Below are 26067 nucleotides of genomic sequence, written 5' to 3'. Positions count from 1 at the left end.
GTTTCCTTGTCAACTCTGAAATGTTCTCTGAAATATTGGGCTTCTCCTAAATTACATGGCATTGCATCTCAGGACATTATACTCTTAACATTGTTATGTGTAAAGAATCTCTCTCCACATGTGATGCCTTCATTAAGCAAAGGTATACACTTTAAAATTCTTCTGTAAAATAAGACAACTTAAATTTTAAGGGCAAAACATGCAGTAATTTCTTGACTAAGACTCTGCCATTAAGTGTAAAGTTGTCTGTTAGCTCCATAGTACTCATCCAGCAAAAACCTGACACACAGTACTTACAATAACGACTGAGGCACAAGTCTCCTCAATGCTTCCTGCAAGTTACCATCTTCTCTTTCTGCCTCTCTTTTCACTGTAGATCGAACTCTGGCTGAACGGCGCTTTCCACCCCACATCCACTGTTCAAGAAAGGACAATGAGCTCCGACGCCGCTTCCGAGATTTAGCATCATCACCTTCAGGGGTTCCTATGATAAAGAACAAAGGTAAAATCATCCTTGTGCTTAACTAATTCAGCATTACTCCATGAAAGCATATGGGTGAATGGATGTATAGATACACACTATCTTGTCCTCAGCACTAACTGGAGGTGAGTGGCCAGCTTCACACCACTTTATCCCTGGGGAAAGGACCCCCAGTGTCCATTGGATAGGAGGCTGGATGGGACCCAGAGCTGGTCTGGACGACATAGAGAAGAGAAAATTTTTGACCCTACTGGGACTTGAGCTCTGACCTCTCAGTTGTTTAGCCTGTAGCCAGTCACTATACAGACTACACCATCCTGGCTCTCGGGGGTTCTTATGACAAAGACTTTCTGTTATTTAATATTACTGAATGAGAAAAATATGTGAAATAAGGTAAAAGAAAAAAAAAAGCTCTTCCTGTGCTCTCAAACACCATGCCACATGTGGGAGTGAAGATACAGCCTCTCACATTTTAACCACAGCACTACATGAAGATGAGCAGTTAGCTTCACACCCTGGCCACTTTACACCCAATGAAAGAGGCTCTGGTTTCCACTGGCTAGGAGGCTGGGTGGACCACCAGAGCATGTGTGGACCCCTTGCCCCTGCTGGAAATCGAACCCTGATTCCTCAGTCATCCAACCTGTAGTCTAGTCACTCTACTCAGACCTCTTGGTTCACAGTGAGATGTGTACACACACAAAATTGTGTTGTAGAGAAAAACAATTACTCTTAATTTAACTGATGGCCAAAAGAATCATAACATTGGATACTAAAAGTTCCTGTTTTCTAAAGATGACAACCATTCTGAGTGTGAATGAGGCTGGCAGCTCAATGAAATGTTGTTCTTATATTATTCTTTTTCTTGGTCATTCTAAGAGGGCAGTATGACAAGTAATGAGTTCAGCAATAATGTTCATCTTCAGTGGCTTTGTTTGAGATGGTAGATGTACTACGTTGTTTCCTCAAGGGAATTTAGCTGTTAGTGCAGATATCACAGACAGGGAGAGAGTGTGTACACACATGTGTATATGCATGTTTATATGAGTTCTAGTAAAAACTTGTTTTGCAATGGCACAGGAAAACAAGGTTTCAGATGTTTTAAGGCAGAGATGTATGACAGAATGTTGTACTTCAGAAAAAGTGCTGAAGAAACTTTGGAGATGTTACTGCATATATGGAACCAAACTGTGAATGGCATTCACTCTGCAAATACACTAGGAGTCATTTACGGAATGATACTTGGAAGAAAAAGAGTGGAGTTCTTGACAAAATGGTGGTTTCTGCTTCAAGATGAACAACCTGCCATTGTTAGTGTGTGGGTGGGGCACTGAAAAAAATGTACAGCATGTGAAGGACATTATTTTGAAGAAGAAACACTGCCCAAAATAAGAAATCCTCAGACAATGTAATATGTGAGTAGTCTCATCACTTTTCAGACCTCCTCAAACTGTACTTGCTCCCTCAGGGGATTCTGCCTATTCTTACCGACCTAATGAAGGTAAATCCTAAACAATCTCAGTCTCAAAGCTTGGAACTGGCTACAAAAACTGTAATACATGTTACATCAGCTGATATGAGAAAGTAGTGCATATTCAGCCCACTTCTTAAGTTAAGATAGATATCATCAGAACATCCCAAATACCTCTGGCATCAGCTGCTCCATCTTCTTCCCCTGCAGCAAGTGAGGTGGCCTCCTCATTCACCCCAGTCTTCATATCTTGACTTGCTGCCTGGCCAACATCCATTGCATCATCCGGTGGCTTAACATCTTTCTCCGTGTGGTTCACGGTTCCTGCTGTGGCCTCCAGATCAACAGGGCAGCAAAAATGCTAAAGGAATGCGTCACTTCAGAAATGGTTTCCTTAGATACAAACTGCAGCAGTGATATATGAAACAGGAGCAGTGATTCATTGCAAATTATTTTATGATTTCCCCCATCTTTATATTATGTGATGAATTACTTCAGTGAAACTTTTCCCAAGGGGGAAAATCTATAACATGTGTAAATTCACAGTCCACATGTTGTTTGACAAGTTTCATATTCAGTGCCAGTTGCACACTTATGAATACTCTGAAATGCTGATGTATGTATGTATATATGGGGTTTGATACATCCCCTTTTAGAGTGAGACCAATGGACCTTATGATGATCTGAAAACTAAAGAATAAAAAATGTGACAAATGAATCACACTCTGTGGAACCAACACTAAATGTCTTACTTTACATAATTCTGCTTGCCCTGTATGACCACATTTTAGGTATGCTGATATTCATAATAATGTTGTATAAAGTTTTCTACAACAGTCATCAATCATTTTAGATTCACATAAAGATAAAACTATGGGAAAAAGGGCAGTCTTCTTTGTGCTTAATTAATTAAGCACCACACCATGTAGACATATGGGGAGGGGAGGTATGGATCCACCATTCTTGATTTCAGCACTAAATGTAGGTGAAGGTACAGCTTCACACTCCTGCTGCTTTACCCCATATAGAAAGAAACCCCAGTACCCATGGATATGAAGCTGGGTGGACCCCAGAGCTGGTCTGGCTGCAATGGAGGAGAGAAAAATCTGCTGCCCTCTGGCAATCGAACCCCATTTTTTGGTTGTCCAGTCAACCGCCAGTAGCTATACTGACTGTACCATCCTGATTCCCTTTTTACATGAAAGAAAACTATACAAACGCATTAAGCATGCAAGAAATGCAGATGAATCTATTTTAAATGGTTCTGAATATGGTGTATTACACTTAATACTAATTTCCTGTACTTTGTCCACCATCTGATATTCTGAAACATAGCACAATGTTTCAGATCCTGGATCTACTCCCATTCTTATTCAGATTTCTTAGAAGGAGCTAATTTAATCACTGATCCAGTATCTAGAATTAGCTCTTCTTAATGGACCCCTCAACTGAAGATGAAGAGCAGATTTGGTTCTCAAAACACTGTTTCTCACTGTAGAATACAGGATGACATACAAAGTTGGGAAAATTCACAATATCAAATGAACAGGAATGTCACTCATGTTTTAGCTGGTGACCCATAGAGCTTTGAAAGTTACTGCCATGTCATAACTGCCAACCTTATTGGTTTATCTGTGGAAACAAAGCACAAAGCATAACCTCAGAATCTGCTTCTAACAAGGCCATAAGGTTAGGCCTTTGGTCCTTCTTCTCATTAATATTTCCAAACCTTCCAAATATAAGTTTTGGGTTTTATTTTCACAAATAAACTTCTATAAATGGCAGTCCTAGTGTGGCAGACAAAATGGTGGTTAAATTTTAAAGTTACCTGGGTCAACCATTAACATGCAACATTATCATATCTTTCAATAAAACACTGATATTACAGACGGCATATGCTGACTGCACATAACTACAAAACACAGTTCAAATCAGATGTTATATATTAAAACTTACTCTTATATTTCTATTGGCATCAATGTGCTGATGGAGATGTACAAGACTTTCTCCTAATGCTAGCCATGTTTTGGCCAAAATTTCCTGAACCAGTGTAATCGTTTGTATTGGTTCTGGAGTAAACCCATCACCACAATGTTTCCGTTTCTTTTCTCTCATTTCCAGAGCTTCTTTAATGAATTCTTTAGTGGACTCATCATCACATTTGGTATCCAAACAGCCTAGATCACTAATAACATAAGACGCAAAATACTAAATAATTTAACACATTACACATATAAAATATTAGAAATTAAAATTAGGTATGTGCAAGTCTTGAATTTTCAAGATCATATCAAGAAAAAAATCTTGAAACAAATTTGAATGTTGATTTATCTGTCTCCAACTCTTTGACAATATTCAGATAACTCATGCTTTCAGCAGTGGCACAATCAACACCTAGTCCATTAAAATCATAATTATTGGCAATGATAGCATAATCACACTCTATCTCTCTCATCCTCCCCTTTCTGTCCATGAAGAAAGATGACAGAGCACCCAAATTTATTTCTTTTCAATATAATATTTTATAAAAATGTTTAACTTAAAAATTATCTGATATGATATGGGACACATAGTACACTTCTGTTCACTGAAAAAAATGAGTGCTGCAAACAGTGATTACTGCAGACAAATTGGTCTAACACAGAAAATTCTAATTCCTGCCTTCATCCTCAATTTTTTTTTTCCAAATAAAAGGTAAAAGCTATTCTTGTAAGAGGCTGTGAAGGCCCATAGGGTTGTGAGATGTCGAGGCTCACACATTTTCTAGACAATCGGCTCACAGATGGCGGTAAAGTTGTCAGTCTTACGTGCCGGCTGCCCTTTACACCCAGGATGATTCCTGATACTCATTTCTGTTAGAGGATGAGTTGACCCCAGTGCCATTTTTTTGCTTAGTGGGGGGTGGAGTCCAACTGGGTCCACTCGGCACAGCAGCCACTGACTGGCCTATTGTAGTCTGCCCCGGGTGATTATGATGATGGAGAATTTGGTGGAATGAAGATTGGCAGGGGAAACCGAAGTACTTTCAGAAAACCTGCCCCAGCGCCACTTTGTCCACCACAAATCCCACTTGACCAGACCCGGGATTGAACCCGGGCCGCCATGGTGGGAAGCCAGCGACTAACTGCTTGAGCTATGGTGCGGCCCACCTCAGGGCCATAGTATGGCTGGAAGGATTAGGTTAAATGAAAAAAAAAATCCACCTCATCAGGACTCAAACCCGTGACCTTCCGGCTAATATAGTGCCTCAATCAACTACACTGCTATGGAGCTTTATTTCCAACTTCCTTTCTCAAACTCAAAGACTCATACTTGCTTATGTCTAATTAATGTCTTTAAATACTTTACTTACTGAGAGTATGGCCTTGCAGATCAGTTTTTATCTACTTATTTATGGTTCACTTAATATGAATCTCAGTACCTCAGACTATACAATGTCGAATGGTAGGAAGATGAATTGGAAAGGATTTGGAAAAGAAATCAGTCGTGGGCTACTGCAAGGTATTATCCAGCACTTGCCTGGAGAGGCTGAGGAAAACCATCAAAAACCTCAGTCAAGCGTCAGTGTCCTGACCAAGATTCAAACAGGGCACCTCTGGAATATAAGAGTTACCACCTAAGCCAACTTGCTTTGTTTACTTATCAATTACTTTACTCCTGGTATGATACTGAATGGCTGCCAGTTTCAAACACAATAATATTCTACCATGACCACAGTTATCATTTACATGTAATTAACTCCATACTTACTATCCTTTGCAGTAAAGATTGAAGTCATCGATGATTGAAGGTTGTTCTGCCAAGATTTTGTCCCTGAACACTATCCCCTTGGCAAAACCAGGGTCTAGCTCAAAAGCTCGAGCTATATACAGAAGGCAAGGAACGTACTCATTTAGCACATACAAGATGGTCACAAGGTTGTCCAAGCATGGCCAGTGTCGTGGGCTGCATCGCAACCCCTGATTACAAAAGATAAAAAGACAGTTAAAATAAGTACTAGCAAGGTGCAAAAATGAAAATGCTAAATAAAATTAATAATTTCTATCATAACAAATAAATTCCACTTCTTTGAAATTTAGAATTCCAGCTTCAAAAAATAAAATGGAACATACTAGGTGAAAAGGGCTAAAATTTGGCACTTTTACCCACATCTACACATTCACCAAATTTAATTAAAATCCAAAATGGTCAGACAATAATTTCCACTTTTTTCACTCATTTGATACAGAATTACTCATACATTTAATTTATTAAGTGAGAGTGTGTTTGACTGAACATGTGAATTTAATTCTGTGAACTGATGGATTTTAGTGTTTATAATAGTTTGAACATAAGAATCATCTAATGACCTATGTTGTTTCTTTAGTTACATCATGCAAAATCTTTTGGGACCTTTGGTAAGACTTGCCACTGAAGGACTGCATCCAGAGAGCTGACACTTAATTTTAACTTTTACTATGTTATGAGAAAACATTACCTCAAGGAAAGCATCACAGGCTAGTTCATATTCGATGACATGAAGAGCAACAGTACCAACACGATACCATAATGTAACATCACTCCCATCCAGTTCAGCAGCCTGGCACAGAAATCACAACACAGAACACGTATCAAGAAAACCATCAAAATGAATGTGAGGACTTTCTTCAAATTTCTCTACTTATGAGGTTTTCCAAGTGAAACCCACTTAGAAACTAGTCTGGATGAAGAAGTTGAGGCCATTGTAACAGTCAAAACAGGCATTGAGGCAGGCATCCCATAGCTGCACTCGCTGATGAATCCTCTCCACAAAGAACTCCCTAGGCTGCTATTAGAATCACCGCACCATAACAGCCTTGATGTCTTCACCTGACCTGAACGTACAGATCACTGATGCTACCATTAAAGGATCCTGACATCACTACCGGCACACAGTACTAGTGTGGAACCCTCCAAGACCTTTGTACTGTCATCAGAAGAGAGCATCCTGGTAGGCTCAGAGAAGGTGTCATCATAATGCATGACAACACCTGTCCCCATGCGGCCTGTACAGTCCACAGCACGCTGTGTTCCATGTACTGGAAGATGCTGGACCATCCCAAACACAGTGCAGACCTGCCACTGTGTGACATCCATGAATTTGGCCCCATCAAGTGCTAAGTGCCACACATTCAGGTCAGACAAAGACATTTAGACCATGATGTCCAGTGGTTCCAGCTTAGGCATTTCTTTGTAGAGGAGATTCATCAGATGGTGCGTCAATGGGACGCCTGCCTCAACATATATGGGGACTATTTTTTAACAAACTCTACTCCAACAATGAGAAGAATCTCCAAACTGGTTTCATTTGAACCACCCAATCATCTGCTACTCAAAAGGGACCAGATTTGCAAAAATTAAGGCAGACGAAAATTACGGCTGCCATCTGAAGTAAATGACATTTTTGTAAAATCTGAATATTTTGTAAAGGCAGAACTGCCCAAAATAAAAGGTCATGAAGACACAAGTCAATAACTGACATTTCTTTTTTCTTCTATTTCAACATTACTTTAATACATTATCACCTTTCCCTTTCTCAACAGCATGATTTTTATCGAACATTACACTGTACCTACAAATGACACAAGAATGATACATTACTTGATAACCTGTTGACCTCGGGTTTACATGAAACATGACAAACCATATCAGACGGAAAGCTATATTGTCCATTCAATCATTGCCAAATGTTAGTCACAGTCTCTTTACTCTCAGTCACAGTAAGCACAACATTTCAAATACACATATTCTCTTAATTTATGACATAATCAGTCACCTCACTAGGAAGAAGAATGAGTGAATACAATTTGTTGGAGACTAAAAACCGTACATATGCTAGTATAATAATTTTATTAAAGTAAATTACTTTAAGATAATGCTGCAAAGCTTCTTGTAATTCTCCTTGTTTCTCTAGTAGAGTGCCCATATTCTTGAGGCAAGAATATTTCAGAACCAAACCTGGGTGACCCAAGCCTTCTGTTCCATCTTGTTTTGTAATCTGCAAATATAAATATATATTTTAAAAATCTGCAGATTCAGGACTGCACATTGTAAGATACAGTTTACCAGAGTAATACATACCTCAACTAAGAAACTATTTTCAAGCAACGTCTGGAAAACTGTCCTTGCAGATTCAAAATTCTTCTCCCTCAGCATTGCTAAGGCTTCATTATACTGGGCAAACGCAGTTTGCTCCTGTGAATGAAAAGAGATATTGACAGATACGATTTGAGAGCCTCAAGGCAGTGTCTATGATGAACACAGTCTTCAAGGTCGCAATGTTGTCTAGTTGGAGGGCTCAGTATCTTCTCCACAGGGCCCAGACTGGCTCTGAGGTCCATGTAGCTTCCTATAAAATGGGTATCAGTGTGTCTTTCCCACTGATAAGCTGGTGGGGTGTGATGCTGACCACTTATATCCATCTGCTGCCAAGGTCATGAATGTTGGAGCTATATCTCCACTCCCCCACAAGCTTAATTAACTAAGTACAGGGAAAATTTTACCTTTTTACCTTTACGGATTAAATTTCATATATCTTTTGATTCTCAACATCAGATAACCGTGACATAGATCAGGTGGTTAGTCGCTGGCTTCCCACCACAGCAGCCCGGGTTGGATCAGTCGGATTTGTGGTGGACAAAGTGGCGCAGGGGGCAGGTTTTCTCCAAGTACTTCGGTTTCCCATGCAATCTTCATTCCACCACTTGTTCCACAATCACCATCACCTATCATCTGGGACTGGTACAATAGGCCGGAAGTGGCCGCAGTACCAAGTGGACTTAGCCTCACCCGACGAAAAAATTCAGGTCTGTGGCATTACATAGGAATCAGTATAGTATGTGCACTTGCTTTACTCCTTATTAACAGGAAGGACTGATATAGTTAGGTAAGTTTCTTGTGAGGGTTGGTACAAATCACTGATCATCTCAAGCAGAAGTCAGGCAGTCTTCCAACCAACCTGGGTCTGCTCATATTTGGACTGCTAAACACATAAGCCTACAGTCTAAACATATTGCAACAAAACTGATGAAGGTGCTGCCTTGTAGTTCTTGAGAAGAGGGTTCTTTAATGTTGTTCGGCCCCTTCAAGAGAAGAATTAATAAATAGGACAAGAATCAACTTGGTTTACAATTTCCAACAAAAATCTTAACAAACTGATTGTAAATATTTTAACATAAAGACAGTTGCTGTCGTTGTTAAAACATTAGATTTCATATCCATTGTATTTTATCAACATTATATGTATATATTTTAACATTCAAAAACATATTGTAATAGTGGCTTCCGATTGTACGAGTACTGATGTCCTCTGAGGATGGTGTGTAAAGACCGAAATATGTAAGGGATGAAGGACTGAAATAAGACAAATCTTTACTAGTCACACTGGATGGAACTATTTAACCTCTTATGACATATTACATCCTGTTACAGCAATGGAGGACCACACTGATCGAGTGTCTGGGAATGGGCTGCTGAGGAGAATATCTGGACCAAAAAAAGAGGAAATAACAGGAAAAAAATACGTTATCAAGAGCTTTGTCTTTTCTACTGTTCACCAAATGATCACTTAAGATGAGCAGGGCATATAGCAGATCTGGCAGATATGAGAAATACAAAATTTTGTAGGAGGGCCATTTGCCATCCAATCTGAGTCCATTTATTAGGACCATGCATGAACTGGAAAGCATTACACAAATATATTATATACTGTTAATGGTACAGAAAACCAAAGGAATTTCTGCCTATAAGTTTGATGTGTGATCAAAATGTAAACAATATACCAATTATTATAAATGGCCAACTTAATTTTAGTAAGCATCAAACTATAAGTGATAACACTATTAGTAAATGGGACGAAGTGCATAACTTAGTGAAAGAATCTGAAATAAAAATCCTTGAAAATAAAATAAAATATCTTAAAGGCAATATGCATAAAGTATTGTAACGTGTTTCTGGTTACTGAAGACGCCGCAGAGATGGTTAATTGGTTTATTTAACAATCTACAAATAACGGCTACAATTACTTATCACACAGTTGCGGGGTTTCACACTTTATAACCCTAATCGCATTAATCTGTTAACACTGTTGCGGGGTTTCACGATTTATAACCCTATGCGCAAATCAGTTCACTCTGTCTTCAGTGGTCTACACGGTTACAGTAGGGGAGCTATGTATCACTGTATCACACGCTCCCAATTACACAATCACACACACGTCCGGATCTTCTTTCCGTGACGGCTGCTATACTCCAACTGTAGTCGGCTGACTGGAGAACTGTTGATGACACACTCGGCGACTATTACGTTACAACTCAGCGACTGCCCACATTCCAACTCGGCGGCTGTCACAGCACAACTGACTGGTAGCTGCTGAGCTGTTCCCTTATACAGTGCGTACAATCAAGTGCGCGCCGCAGCTGCAATTTGCCGTGAGTCATACCACCGCAGAACGGATGCAGTCGCGGGGAGTGTTGCAACTCCTCCCCGCGACTGCATCCGTTCTGCGGTGGTATGACTCACGGCAAATTGCNGATCTAATGACATTAGTAGAAATGACTTAAGAGTAGCATTCAGGAACAATGTAAATTACATAGAGAATGTAAAGCACAGCAATATAATATTAATAAGTGCTCTTCTTAGATATGATGCCACAGATCTTTCTCACTTAAACAATTCAATTCAACTTTTTAACAGCAAACTGAGTAAAGTAGCAAAAATTTGTAGACATGTAAGTACAAAAGAATTGATAAATAATAGACTCTCACTTAAATGGGCTAGGCAAGGAAATATTATCAAACTAATTAGTGTCTCACATACTTTCAGTTGGAAAGAGTGAATGCAAAACCTATAATTCTTGAATGGCATGACAAGGAAACACAAATGGATGTTCTCCTAAAAACCAAACCTTTACTGGCCCGACTGCCAACTCGACAAATTTCTAAACGCAATAGAAAAATACCAACAATTAGAAATGATGATTTTTTTATGGAACACTTAAATGTGTACACATTAAATTATAGTGAACCTAGTTTTAAGGAGAATAGGAAACATAATAAAGTAACCACTACGCCTACAAACAGGTAATAAAGATCTAGTTATCTACTATCAAAACATTAGAGGACTTAATAGACTTAATATAAGTAAGCTTGACGAATTAACTATCTCTTCATTTCTGGATTCCTCTCATATTGTTTGCTTAACCGAGCACCATCTTCGTGATACTGCTATTGACACTACTTTGATGATGGGTTTCAAACTTGGGGCTAGTTTTTGTAGGAGCACCTTTAAGAATGGGGGAGCATGTATTTTTGTAGGTGAAACTATCTATTCTACTAATATAAATATGGAAAAATACTGTAAAGAAAAGGACTTAGAAGTATGTGCAGTTAGGTTGCAGCTCCCTGCTCATGAAATATGTGCTACTGCCATCTATAGAGCTCCTTCTTGTAACTTTCAGCATTTTTTTCAAAACCTTGACAAACTTTTGAATATGATTTTTGCCCACACTGAAGATATAATAATATTTGGTGATATAAACATCAACTATCTTAATGATTCTCCCCACAAACAGCAGTTAGACTCATTACTAGCCTCTCATGGACTGTATAGTATAATCCAAATTCCTACTAGATTCCAAAAAAATTCTTATTCTACAATTGATAATATTTTTATTAATACATACAAGTTTACGTATTTTACTGTATATCCCATCATAAATGGTCTCTCTGATCATGATGCCTAGAACCTAATAATACATAATATATTTACACAGAAACATAAAAAAAAAAGTTACTACTATATATGGTAAATAAAGGAACAAAAACTAAATAAAGCACCAGGAGGAGATAACATACCAGCAGAATTATTGAAGGCAGGAGGACAAAAAGGAATAATAGCACTCCACAGAATTATAAATAAAGTGTGGGAAGAAGAGAAGATACCAGAAGATTGGGGAAAGAGCATTATATGTCCCATATATAAAAAAGGGTATAAATTAACATGTAGTAACTACAGAGGTATATCATTACTACCAACAGCATATAAAATTTTAACAAGGATACTAAAAAAGAGACTGGATCCATATATAGAAAAAAATAATAGGAGAATATCAATCAGGATTTTGACCCAATAGGTCAACAATAGACAATTTATCCACCCTGAGACAAATAACGGAGAAATACTGGGAATTTAATACAGATATTTACCTATGCTTCATAGATTTTAAACAAGCATATGATACAATAATAAGGAAGAAATTAAGGATGATTGTGTCCATTTTTGGTATTCCAACAAAACTAAGTAGAATAACTAACTTAACCAGGGTAGAAACAATCAATCAAGTTAAAATCCAGAACTAGTTAATGGAATGCTTTAAGACAAATCAAGGATTAAAACAGGGTGATAGTCTGGCACCATCACTATTTAATTTGGTATTGGAATATATAGTGAGGAAATGTAATGTAGACACAAGGAATACAATAGCGTATAAACAAATGCAAATAATGGTGTATGCGGATGATATCATTATAGCATCAAGATCCCTAAGAGCAATGAAGGAGACATATAGAGAAATAAAAACCACAGCAAAAACAACTGGCTTAGAGGTGAATGTAAATAAAACTAAAATGCTGATACAATCTAGAAGGAATCCAAGACAAACTGGAGAAATTAACATGGAAGGGGATGGGATAGAAATAGTTGAAGACTTCATATATTTAGGATCGAAATTCCACAAAGATGGAGATGAAAATCATGAAATAACAAGAATAAAACTAGCGAATAATGCATATTTCTCGTTACTATCAGTTTTTAGATCAAAGGATATACACCGAGTGATTAAAACACAAATATATAAAACAATGATAAGACCGGTGCTTTATTATCGATGTGAGGGTTGGATGCTAAACAAGAAAGAGGAATCAGTCATCAATTCATTCGAGAGGAAAATCCTAAGACGAATTTATGGACCAACAAAAGAGAATGGGATATGGAGAATAAGATATAATAAAGAGTTATACAAATTATATATGGAGCCAGAGATGATAAAGCTTAAAAGATTGTAATGGGCTGGGCATGTACAGAGAATGGATAAAGAGCATATCCCAAAGAAAATATTATATAGTATAGTAGGCGGTAGGAGACGTGCTGGGAAACCAAGAACTAGATGGATTGATGCGGTGGAAGATACTGGGCTCTCTCTCATTTAAGGTAAAGGTTTCTACACTGAGAATATCAACTGTCTTTGGTGCCACATACTTTTACTTGCAAAACTCTTAAAATATAGAACTGCTTCCTTCTAACGAAAGCTTGAACTTTACTTTCCACGTTAACACTTTGCCAGTATAACAACTGAGCTATGGTGAGAACGACCGGGATTCGATTCCGGGCCAGGTAATTTTTTTCTCGTGTGCCCTGATCTGCTCCCAGGCCCTTCAATCTGTCGTAAAGCGTGGGCTATTTGGCAGATGGTAAGGAAGCCGGGGAGCAAAGGTTACCATTCATTTCCATCTACTGTGGGGTTAAGAATCCATGAAGCTATACCTCCACTCCCCCGCACATCTTTGTGCACACACAGGGACAACTTGACATCATCCTTCACTTCATATATGTCTGTATAACACATGCGGCCTGAGTTTGTAACACTCTTACCTGTGCTTCTCTTGTAATTAATGGAATTTCTTCTTCCCCCTCGCTTTCTTCCGAAGATTCTTCATTCAAAGCCCTAAGTCGAATCATGGCAGCTCATGAACGACACGCCTTAAACACTTGTAAATTTACTTGTCCTTCTTCTTGACAACCCATTCTCACATACCACTACCAGTACAACAATGTATCTGACAACGGGAGCCGGGTATTTACAATCGTTTATAATCATACACCTTCTCTTACATTCACTTTTTTCACTTGTATCCTAGTCCTTCCTGCCGTTAGGATCGTTACTATCGTTACCGATTGTTACGATCTGTGGTTCGGTGGTTGATCGTTACAATACAGTGGAGCCCAGTGGAGGGCATGGAGGTTAAGGGAATTAAATTTAACGTTCGTGCATTGAATTTCATCCACCAGGTAGAGAAATGAGTACTGATAATATTTAAAGGTTGTGCTAGGAGAAAATTTAAAATTTTCTTCCTTAATTGTTTATAGATCAAGGGAAAATTTTAAAATGCAGTGCAACATGGATATTGAAAGAGTTTATAAAATTCGTAAAAATACCCCCAATCAGACAGACTATAATAACCGAAAATGGTTGGAATACATATCTAGGTGTCCGTTCGTTAACTGTCGATTACGTATAACGCAATATGGCACGAAGGTTTAAATAACAACAGGCATCGCAATATTTATAATTCTGTTCATAACATTCTCATCGCCATTATCATTCCTTACATGGAAGAGCGAAAGATTTTCCGAAAAGTTCATAACCCCCTACTCACAACCAATTACCTAGTAGATGGCCTTTATGAGAAAATGTCAGGCCCATAAGCAGAGGTTACTCCTGTTCTGCTCACAAATTTCTGCATGCCTGTAAATCCTACCCAAATTTGCCTGCACATGAATATGTGTGAGAACTTATTATTCAAGCACAGATTTAGTCCTGTGTTGAATGTGTCAGACATAACCTGAAAAGTTTATTTGTTTACTGTTGTTGTGTTTGTAATTGTTTAATTATGTAGAATACTTCCTGCAAAAGTTGTAAGTATGCTCATTATCTCACCCCATACAAAATTTCATATGCCTGGTTCAAATAATTCATCATTTAGAACTGTCAAACTGGAAACCAAGTATAAGTTTTAGGCAGCTTTCATAATTTAAGGTTCTTATATGAGACAGGGCATACACACTTGCGGATAATGTGTTGATTCTACAAGCCTGCTGCCTTTCCTTCAGAAAGAAAAGCTAGGAGAAAATGTTGTTTGAAAGTGAGAACTCTTTTGCAGAAAAATATTGCAAGCAAGTCAAATTCAAACATATCAACAAAAGCTGGATTTCTTTGTAGTTTCCTGTTCAGCTTTGTAAAAAAATTCCATTGCAGTGTGTGCAACATTTAAAATTTGGTCCCTTTCTAATATACTTTGGTTCTTTATGGATTGCATGACTTGGAATTTTGCCTTCTTTAGTACCTTATGTCAGCTTCAAACTGAAAGCTGAAAGTAAAAGTAGGGAGTTATCTCTTTACTGTTTTTTTATACAGGTGATCAGAGTTTGTCCCCTCAACATTAAAATGCTTTTGACCCCTGGCTAGGGGAAGGAATAAGTGCAGATAAATGAGAAGGAAATGAAAGAGAATCATGTTTGTGTATACAGTGATGATCTTGAAGTTTGCTTCATAATACAAAAAAAAAAAATCTAATGTATATTTCTCTCATTTTAGTGCTGAAGAAGCTGCAATTACCAGAAAAGTATGAAGGAAGACAACTTTGATCCAGAACCAAAGGAAAAGACTGTTCTGAAGGATGCCATATACAAGTTTCTTCAGCAGTTTTATAATGAAAGAGACTCTGAAAAGATAACTGATGAATTTATGAAAGATTTCTATCGTTCAGTTTCTAGTTTGAGCCTCGATGACTTGGAAAGACTTGCAACTTCTTATCTTCAAGATGAAAAGACGAACTGAAGGAAGGAAAAGTTCATCTGTTTTGTAACCTAACACGAGTTCCATGTAAATAAACTGTGGTACATTTCGGGTTTTGTTTTACTGTTTTATAACATGAAACAGCAGCAAGGTTCGTTACATAAGGAATGCATATTGTGCTGAATTCTAAGCTTCCCGATTTAATTTATTTTACAGATTAAAACGCTTATCAGATATTCTAATTGTCAGTGTGTTACTTGGCTGAAAATTTCCTTAAATTTTATGCAAGGAATTACCAGAATTGTGATGCGAATTATTTGAAAGTTGGGGGAAATGCAGGAACTGCTAAATGGCTTCTCAGAGTTTATTTTGTTTAATTACACTAACAGTGTATTATTTAAAAGCACTGGTTTATTAATATTTACTCATTATTTCTGAATGATCTAAGCAGCATGTATGTTTTTGACTTTTCCACTATATAGTGCCTTATTCAGAAGACATTCAATGCACCATCTTATTTTTTGGCAGTAAAAGTAACAGGAGGTTGCAGAAAACTGCATAATGAGGAGCTTCATGACTTGTACTCTTCACCAAATATAATTAGAATGATCAAGTCAAGGAGGATGAAATGGAGGGACATCTAGCATGAATAGGGGAGAAGAGTAATGCATATAGGATATTGGTTGTAAAGCTAGAAGGAAGACCAAGGTGTAGGTGGGTCAACAATATTAAAATTGATCTTAGAGAGATAGGATGGGATGGACTGGATTGATCTGGCTCACAATAGGTACCAGTGGAGGGCTCTTGTGAACAAGGCAATGAACCTTCGGGTTCCATAAAATGCTGGGAAGTTGAGTAGCTGCACAATTGGCGGCTTCTCAAGAAGGGCTCAGCTCCATGAGTGAGTGACTTAAAATTTATTAAGATGAGCAAGCAGTGCCTATTGAGATTACAGCCTTCTGGTTGTTGATTACTTTACAATGCTGCCAGTAGTTGTTAGATAAATGATGAATTGCAATGAATATGGGAGGACCTTGGAGGTCCATATGGCAGTGAGACGTCGAGGCTCCCACATTTTGTACACAAATGGCAGTGAGGTTGTTGGCCTTATGCGCTGCAGCCTCCTTTTACAATACAGCTGCTGCTTCCTGTTTTTTCCTCTGTAAGTAGTTAGGTCCTGAGATGAGGTCATTCCCCATTGAAATGCCTATAGAATATTTTTTGTAGTTTCAGACATGAAGTGTGAATTGCAACATGCCAGAGAAACTCATCTGTATAGGCTAAAAAGTTACTTTATTATCACAAAAAACAAGTTACATGCGAGTTGCATGTATAATGTCACATTTGTTTTCTTGATGAAAACATTTGAGACATAACCTCTAAATTATAAAATTGTTGCATGATTTTCAGGCAGTTGAGAAGATGAATAAAATGTAGGCTTCATGAATTAAAGTTGGCAGCTATATCATGCCATGCTAGTCATCTCTCAATGCTCAGTTCATCATTGTTTATAATAAGGTCAGTGGTTTCCTTTGAATGTGCTGCCTTCACAAGCTTTTGTGCATCATCTCAACCTCGAGCACACTCACACAACATGGCTTGCCTCAGCCACATGTGAGACACTGTCAGTACACAATTTGTGAAAGTGAATTGTGAAGCAAAATGCAATTCTTTAAGATGCTACATATATTTGAAGCCATGACCACATTTGTGAATCTCATTAACTGCAGTCCTCCCCAGAACCTACCACTCAGACACAGGAACATACACGTATATATATAAAATTTGTACGCACCAGTTTGCTTCACGGAAACCCACTGGACACAGGCACATACATGTACAAGGTGGTTCAAACATGAGTGGGACTGATTTGTGTGTAAACAAGCCGCACTGTGCAGCAGCTGTGCGACCTTGAGAGTGAAGCCACAACCTCCACCCTCCCTCCTGTTTGGGTTAGAACCTGTTCAGTCCTGTCTGGGAGTTGCTAGAATGATGAGTGAACAGAAGGTACCGCAGAGTGTGGAACAACACATTGTGATCAAATTCCTCGGAGAAAACGTCCCGTCTGCTGAAATTCACCACAGACTCCAACAACAGTATGGGGAAGAGTGTGTCTCACGGACCCGTGTGTCTGAGTGGTATAAGTGCTTCAGAGAGGGCAGAGAGCACGTGGAGAATGAACCGCATGATCGTTGGCCATGAACATCCGTCACCAAGCCAAACATTGATCATGCAGACGCGCTTATTCGTGAGAATAGGTGCATCACTATCAAGGAACTTGGAGCAATGCTGTCCATCAGTGTTGGTAGTGCAGAAGACATTGTGAAATACCACCTGCACTACTGCAAGGTGAATGCACGGTGGGTACCATGCACTTTGACGGACGTGAACAAAATGGTGCGCATGCAAGCTGCCAGTCATCTCCTACAGCAGTTTAAAGACGAAGGTGATGCATTTTTGAAGTCTATAGTGACCACCAATGAAACGGGTGCACTATTTCATTCCCGAGTCCCAGCACGCACCAGTTTGCTTAATGGAAACACACTGTAATACTCCATGATCCTGAAAATCTTTGTTCTTGCATCTATCAAAATGAATGTTCCAAAGCAGTCACCCAACTTTATGGCTTGGTTACAGCCTGAAATTTTCACTGAAAGCAAAGCAGTTCAGTAAACTGATTACGCATAAATCAGATTATTTTGTTTTTTGACACATCTATGCCTTAAGTGGAATTTGAAACCATGATCCCAGTTTTTTGAGCAGGCAAAGACAGTTCATGCCTTAGATCACTTGGGCGCTGTGATCGCCTACAGAGATCTTTCGAGTGTGTAAATCAGACTGGTATAATGTTTTGTAGTCACACTACATAGAAGTGTTCGATAAATCCAAATACAAATCCAAACCCTGTATCTAGTCACTAACACATGACAGTATGTTTTAATGCTTCCTGCCATCTATGTTTAGGTCTCCCAAGTACAGGGCTATTGTAAATGATTTGGGTGATTGGAAATCAGCATATTCTTGAGATGGTTATACATACAAACCCCAGTAGGGTCAAGAATTTTCTCTTCTCTAAATCATCCACACTGGCTCTGGGGTCCACTCAACCTCCTATCCAATGGGTACAGGCGGCTGGGGCATGAAGCTTACCACTCACCTTCGGCATAAAGCTTAATTCAGTGAGCACAGGGACAACTTTACCTTAGCGATACAAACATGAAACAGCTTGAAAACAGCAAGGGAACTTGTTAAGTTTTGGTTGGCAGTATTGTTTGTCACACACATCAGCTGTTTGTGGCACTCCAATCACTATCAAAGCAAAATGGCGTCTCAGGTGCAGAAGGATTGGATAGGACAAGCAGGACTCATTCCTTGGTCTCCTAGATCCCTGGACCTTCATGTGATTTCTTCATATAGGGATATGTGAAAAGGTCAGGTATACCAGCCTCCAATGCCAGTCCCTTTGAGAGGAATTTCACAGGCCATAGTCAATGTCACTGAGTTCCAGCTGTATCACACTGATGTATGCAGAGTAACTAACAGAGTAAATATGTAACATTTCTACAAAAAATGTATGAGTTTCCAAGCTATCTTCAAGTTGTTTCATATACGATGGGGTACCCAAAAGAAACTGAACTAATTTTTTTGTGGGCAGAGCTTTTGTAGTACCGCGTTTTGCCACTATGAGCACATAGAGCTAACATACCTGAGTCGATAAGCCGATTACCGTTGCTTCAGAAGGTAAGGACTAGTTTCAGCAAAGTTTATAGTGACAACTGTTTTGTGTGGTCGTTGTTTTTGCAATGGTTGATTTTCGTGAACAGCATGCGGCGGTGAAATTCTGCTTTTTGCTCGGGAAAAGTGGAACAGAAACTCTTGAAATGTTAAAAACGGCATACAAGGACGATGCTATGGGAAAACTCAAGTGTTTGAGTGGTTTTCCCATTTCAAAAATTGTGAGATGTCAATTGATGACAAACCTCATTCTGGTCTTCCTTCCACGGCCCGAACACATAAAAATGTTGAAAAAATTCGTGAAGTAATTGTGGAGCTGTTGGGAGTGACTTGGAGCTCAGCGGCCAGATTTGTGGCAGTCGGGTGACTGGTTTTTCCATCATGACAATGCCCCTGCTCACACAGCCCTGTCTGTACGACAATTCTTGACCAAAAATGGTATGACCCCTGTTCCTCACCCTCCATACTCACCCGACCTTGCCCCGTGCGACTTTTTTTTGTTTCCTCGAATGAAAAGAGACATGAAAGGAAAAAACGACGGAGGCGCTGACAAGCATTTCAAAAGATGAATTTAGACAATGTTTTGAAAAATGGAATAAAAGACTAGACAAGTGTATTAGTGTAAGTGGAGAGTACTTTGAAGGGGATTGAAGGTTTGTGCTTAAAATTTGAATAAATAAGTTTAAAAAAATAAGTTCGGTTTCTTTTGGGTACCCCCTCATATGTATCTGCAACTGTTTAAAAAATACACTAATTTATTATCACCCAGATAATTTATAGCAGCCCAGTATTTCCCATCAGGTTTTCAAAGCAAAATTTTTTTATGCATTTTCATCTTTTCATGTGTGCTACAGGTCTCACTCATCTTGTCCTCGTTGACTTCGTGATCCTGATTAATTTTTTGAGTTAGTCTTTTTATCTAAATTATTTTATTATCAGTTTTTAATTCTATGTACATACTGTTAGATCACTGTGCAGTCATGACATATGTTGAAATGTATTTAATTGTATGCCAGGTTTGGTGACTGATATTTTGGTTTGACTTTTACCCAGGTGTAAATAGCCGTAAGTGATGACTAGCTGGTAAACAAATTCTGAAATACGATGCTGATATACGATATACATATAAATACTCAAAATGCAGTGTTTCAGAAAATAAATTGAATTGTTGCATTTTTAATGCTGTAAGCTCCAAATAAATATTGTACCATGAAGAATTAATCCATCTAACTGCATTCATATTTTTAAAATAGCCATTGTACACACTTAGTTTACAGTTTCTTCAAAATATGTTGAACTATTTTCATTGTGTTCATTTCAGTATGGTTTTATATTTAGCTCTGAAAAGTGCCAGAAATTTTGATGACAGTTGTACATTGCATAGCCATGAATTATGATTACTGCTTCTTCCCACTCTGCTTTTAGGATGCAATCCAGTCCAAATGTCATCATAAACATAGCTGTGGCTTTTCTGTACAATGGTACTCCTGTTCTTTATAACAGAAAGATTAAGCATATCACAGTATAAACTTCAGTTATGATACTCGGCACTTGGGGTATGAATGTATAAGGGGTTGGCCTTTTTGGCCCTTGCACCGCGACCTACAGTGGTCTATTGTGCTTTAGGGTATCCTGAGACAGAAAGCAAACAGTGCCAGCTCATTCTCCTTCATTCTCTCTGTGTATTTCGAGTTTCTCATCTGTACTGTCACATCACAATGATGTGACATCATGAATTTTGAAAGACGCTTGGACAAGTATGAGATTGAGTACTTGAAGCAAATCAGAGGCAGCTGAGGAAAACTCTGACAAAACAGATGAGGAGGAAGATGATTAAAGAACAAGTTCTGTTTCCACCCTACCAATGGGTGTACAAGCAAAGGCAACTAACTGGCCAGTCAGGTAGGGGTGGCCACGGCAACAAAGATGACTGTTCTTATGAGTGGATTCATCTATTGACTGGTAATACAACAGGCAAAAGATGGACTGTTGCACCCTATAAAAGCAGAGATTCATCTTCATACAGTGCATTAACAATACTTATGTTTCTTTATTGTGTACCTCCTCCAGCAGCTGATGATACAGAATCTGAAATGTTTCTGCTTCTAGCAATTAACTATATGACTGGTATGCGACATGTGTGACATCCAGAAAGACAGCTGAAGCCTTTTCACCTTTTTATGACAAAACAGTGATATACAGTCCTTCACATTCTCAGATTTCTCTTTTTCAGTGAGTGACAGTGATCGTGACAGTAATTACCCAAATTGACTGTGGGAACTGTGATGTATATGCTGCTTGTTAAACAATGTATACTAAAAATATTATGCCCTTTCTAAAAGACTGGCTGTGGATCAAATTATAGTACTTTTCAATGGGACATTAATTTTAAAAAATCACATACACAAGGAACTTGTATGTTTTGGAATGAAACTTTATAAATTATGTGACATGTGGCTACACATACACTATGGATATTTACTTATGAAAGAACAAGACACATGCAACTAGAGATATAACAGCAACACACACACACAAAACTGTAAAATTTTTAAAAGAAAAAGTGGAAGGACATGGACATCACTATACCCGTATATGGACAAATTCTGTTTGTCATGTGACATTCAGGAATCTGGCAAGAAAAGAAAATCAGCTGTTGCAAGGCACTCAGACACAACACAAACGGATGTCACAGAGCTGTGGTTGCTACCTGCTTCTTGTTGGTTTTTTGCTTGAATTACTATTCTATCCTGAAGATGGGAGGCTGTACATTCCTCTGAAACATCAGTGGACTTCCACCAGACTAATTGGTGTTACATCCCAGAAGATGTACCTACATCTTTGTAGGTTCTGTGCTCTGCCTGCTCATTGCTAGTTTGTTGCTTACTTACCCTTTGACCCCGAATACGGAGTCAGTATGTTCCTCTGAAACATCAGTGTACTTCATGTAACCAGAGATGGTATACTTGAAGTTTCATATTCATGTTTTCTTTGGGGAGACCACCATTCAGTCAGCAGAGCTCATAAAGGTTCATTCAGATCTATTTGGTGCAGTTTTTGTCTTATTTCTTTCTGTCAAATTTATTTGGTGTGTCATTTAATCCTTTGTATTTTTATTCTGTATTCAGTTACAAAAATTGCAGACGCATGTGGTTTTGAAAATAAAACATTAATTTTAGTGTATCAATTTTTACCTATTTTTATTTTTGTATGTGTTCATCGTAAGCATAATGTGTAATGCAATTGAGTGCACTGGAATTCTGGACTACTGTAAACAAGTAGAAAGACAAACTAAAGATATTCGGAAAGTAAAGATACGAAGTCCAGAAATTATTTGTAAAGCATTTTTTTATATACTTGTAGCACTTTTACAACACACCTTTATATACTTTTCAACAGTCACCATGGATCGCAATGCACTTAGTAAACCTGGGAATGAGTTTGTTTTTTATTCCAGCCTTGTAGAAATCTCCTGCCTGTAACAATTTCACGGAGAACAGTTCTTGACACTTCTGGACATTGTTGATGAAGTTCATCAATGGTTAAACGTCTGTCAGCACAAATGTTTTCATCAGTTTTTTGGATGATTTCATCAGTGACAACAGATGGCCTTCCCCTCCTTATTTCATCATGAACATCACTTCTTCCCGCTTCAAATTCACGACACCGTTTTGCCATGTTTTGCCTGTTCATAACATCTTTGCCATAAGCAGAAACAGGTTGGTGATGAATTTCAGCAGCAGTTTCTCCTTTCACGAGAAGAAATCAAATTACTGCACAAACCTCACATTTGGCGGGATTTTTAATCGATAAGGCCATTTTAAACACACACTGCGAGCACAATGTTGGTGTGACTGTGGCCAGTGAATTCTGACCTGTCATATGGTTCCTATCTCACATGGTAGCCCTGCCATTTATGGGGGGAAAANTTCTTTGGTCCCGTTATGCTAACACAATGTTCTAGGGTAGGGGTGAAAGAATGCAAGGATTTGTGGAAAGTTTCAAGGACAGATACATCGCCCCAGTTAGTATCTTTGTATCGATCTTCAAGTGCGTTAGCAAAATGTCAGTCTGTAAAAGGAAGCGTGTTGTGTTAAGTATTCAACAGAAAAAGGAAAATGCCACGAAAAAGTAAACGACAATATTAAATTTTTTTAAGTGTTAAGTGTGAATATTCATAAAAAGTGTTGGATCTTGTTGAAGACTGTGATTGAAATAACTAATTCATACTTCAGTGTAATGTAAAAAAAGTATTAAATAGGCCATGAGATGACATAAAAATGAGGTTGAATAAATTTAAATACAGGTAGGCCTATAGTATTATGAAGGTACAGTATTACAGTACTACTTTTAATAAAATTTGTCTTAACTGGGTTTTCGATTAATCGTGATTTCCATCCCCACCATTATCCCGGATAATCGAGAGTTGACTATAATAAGTGATTTTCAGGACTGACTGTAGCATGGATAGACCTTTGGATTATCTGTTGTTTTTAATTACCCATGCCACTTCTGCATTACCATGAATAGTCAGTTACTGTACCATTTGTTTTTCAAAAGTTGCTTTTATTGTAATTATATATTCTGAAATTTTAGATCAGAAACCCCAAAACCTAAAATTATATTGACAGAAGAGCCTTATGACAGGATAGGCACTACTTTCTGTCCCTATGATAACATGATAGATTACACCATATGTCTGGGGTATTTCCAAAAAAACAGATGCATTTGGAACCATTTCAATGTTAAGACCATTTTCAAAACTAAGCATAAAAGCATAACTAAAAATATTCATCTTTTGGTTCTTTAGGTTATGATCCTATATTGTAGTCAAGGATGAGTACTGGCATTCTGGACGAATGTACTACTGACCAGACTATAACATGGTGCCATAAGACAGAATACCACAATGTTAAACTTCACCACTATGAAAACTTTGTATTTTACAACTGTCACACTTTGATGTTTGATCCAAAGTTCTCATGATGGTCATCTGAGCTGTAAATGCAGCAGGTGGGGGTTAAAGAAGTATAGTTACAATCTAAAGAGATATCTAAACATATTTCTGATGTGTTCTATGAATAACAATCAAATTTGCAGTATTAGTCAATTTATCAATATAAATCTGTAATATAATGACAGAGCAAGCCTTCATACTTATAAGACTGTCAAAGCTCTGCTCTCTAATTGAAAGAACATTTCTGTACAGCTTAATGCAAATTTTAAGAATGGAGTGAGAGTCTATAAAACTAGAATCAACCATATCACAGATAGTTACCACTTACCAGTCACCTACATAGAATAACATTACACAATTACAATCCTGCAATTAAAAGAACGGCGAGGACTGGGCAGCGTAGTCGGTTCCAACCAGACCACGACAAATTAAAGAGAACTCTCTCACAGTCTCTTGCAACTTGCGCTTGTTGGCACGTTCTCTATAACACAATGTACAGTGTACATTACAATATTACCATGGCAAACACTTTTTTCACAAACTACGTATCACAAAATGGTTACATAATTAGAAACAGTAATTCCTCTAAAACTTCTTACAATTCATTTGAGAAAAGCTTTCCTGCCTAAAAATAAATAGAACTGACTTAATTCACCGGTATACTTCCCAGACTGTGAACTGTAACTGATACTTATTGAGAAAGTCTTGTATACATTCCATCTGCTATGGTAATGAGTGTGTCACTGTCAGTTAGTGACAGAGACCGCTATATCATCACTAGAAAGTTTCGTCATGTCTGGTATACATGTGCCAGTGCCAATTCAAACATATGTACACAGGGATGTATCCTGGTTTGTAAAGTAGATGACCAACAGAATCCTACCTCTCTAAGATTCATTTTAATATTATCCTCCCACCTATGTCTAAGGCCCCCCATACACAGTTTGGCCTTCCGATTGACCTTACAGGCAAAACTGACAGTTTACCCCCTCCCTTTCCTCCCCATACACATGCAGATAAAGCGGCAGGCTTCATGCCACAATGACGGTTTTCCAGCCTATAATGTTGAGTCACACACGTCACGTGCTACGGTCCTGCAGGCAGAACTGATGGACTGACGGGTTTCCCACAGGCCAACAGTCCAAACGATTGGCCGACCAGCCGCACCACACACGTCAGCTTTGCCTTTCAGTCTTCAACTGTGCAGGCCGAACTGGAGGCCAAACTGTGTGTGTATGGGGGTCCTAAGACATACTAGTGGTGTCTTTCCTTCTGGTTTTCCAACCAAAATCCTATATGCATTCCTCTTCTCCCCCATGCATACTATATACCCTGCCCATCTCATCCTTCTGACTTGATCATTCTAATTACAAGTTATGAAGCTCCTCATTATGCAGTTTTCTCCAAACTTCTATGAAAACCTATAAGAAATGCTGTGATAATTTGGAAATCTTTAAATTAATTTTATATTCATATCTTTATTAGACTAAATCAGTTCATATGCCATATTTGAGATTCTCATAGAAGTAAATACCTAGACTGTGACCTGAGCCATGTAATAGTTAGAGAGCTACCAACATTTCTGCAGAATCCTCCACCCTTCACCTTCAGAGTAGAAGAGTAAGTCATGTGGGAAAATCAAGGTAAAGGAGTGCAGAAACTGCATTGCGAGCAGGCCGATGGGAGATGGTCACCCTAAAGGAAGCCAAATTTTGGCTGCTGCTGTGTCACTGAACTTCCATCTCAAAACAGATGATCATATTTCAGGTTTGTTCTTCAAAATGGTAAATGATGCCAAAGAAGTCAGTTTGTAACATCTTATTGCCCCCCCC

The 26067-nt window shown here is 38.3% G+C and overlaps 2 protein-coding genes and 1 long non-coding RNA gene across 7 annotated transcripts in view; 1 reads left to right on the top strand and 2 right to left on the bottom strand.

The window, feature by feature from the left end:
- The window catches only part of LOC111865795 (calcineurin-binding protein cabin-1), a 103119-nt gene extending 89089 nt beyond the window's left edge, over positions 1–14030 (bottom strand). Inside the window, exons 1-8 of the mRNA XM_023854089.1 lie at positions 13620–14030; positions 8052–8165; positions 7837–7968; positions 6430–6531; positions 5703–5911; positions 3909–4137; positions 2127–2313; positions 298–484 (exon numbers count right to left, since the gene is read on the bottom strand). Coding sequence (XP_023709857.1) covers positions 298–484; positions 2127–2313; positions 3909–4137; positions 5703–5911; positions 6430–6531; positions 7837–7968; positions 8052–8165; positions 13620–13706 — 1247 coding nt within the window. The 5' untranslated portion in view covers positions 13707–14030. The remainder of the gene's footprint in view (positions 1–297; positions 485–2126; positions 2314–3908; positions 4138–5702; positions 5912–6429; positions 6532–7836; positions 7969–8051; positions 8166–13619) is intronic.
- Positions 14031–14051: 21 nt separating this feature from the next.
- LOC117282422 lies at positions 14052–15652 on the top strand. Its single transcript, XR_004513160.1, has 2 exons — positions 14052–14663; positions 15343–15652. It is a non-coding gene; the product is annotated as an uncharacterized LOC117282422 (long non-coding RNA).
- Positions 15653–23634: 7982 nt separating this feature from the next.
- LOC111865798 (importin-13) overlaps positions 23635–26067 on the bottom strand; it is a 72348-nt gene continuing 69915 nt past the window's right edge. For all 5 annotated transcript variants that reach the window (XM_023854094.2, XM_023854093.2, XM_023854096.2 and 2 more), the window contains one exon: positions 23635–24716. In XM_023854094.2, coding sequence (XP_023709862.1) covers positions 24608–24716 — 109 coding nt within the window. In that variant the 3' untranslated portion in view covers positions 23635–24607. The remainder of the gene's footprint in view (positions 24717–26067) is intronic.

This window comes from Cryptotermes secundus, unplaced genomic scaffold, assembly GCF_002891405.2.
Source record: "Cryptotermes secundus unplaced genomic scaffold, Csec_1.0 scaffold757, whole genome shotgun sequence".
Lineage (NCBI taxonomy): Eukaryota > Metazoa > Arthropoda > Insecta > Blattodea > Kalotermitidae > Cryptotermes > Cryptotermes secundus.
This window is presented reverse-complemented; position numbering and strand designations above follow the sequence as displayed.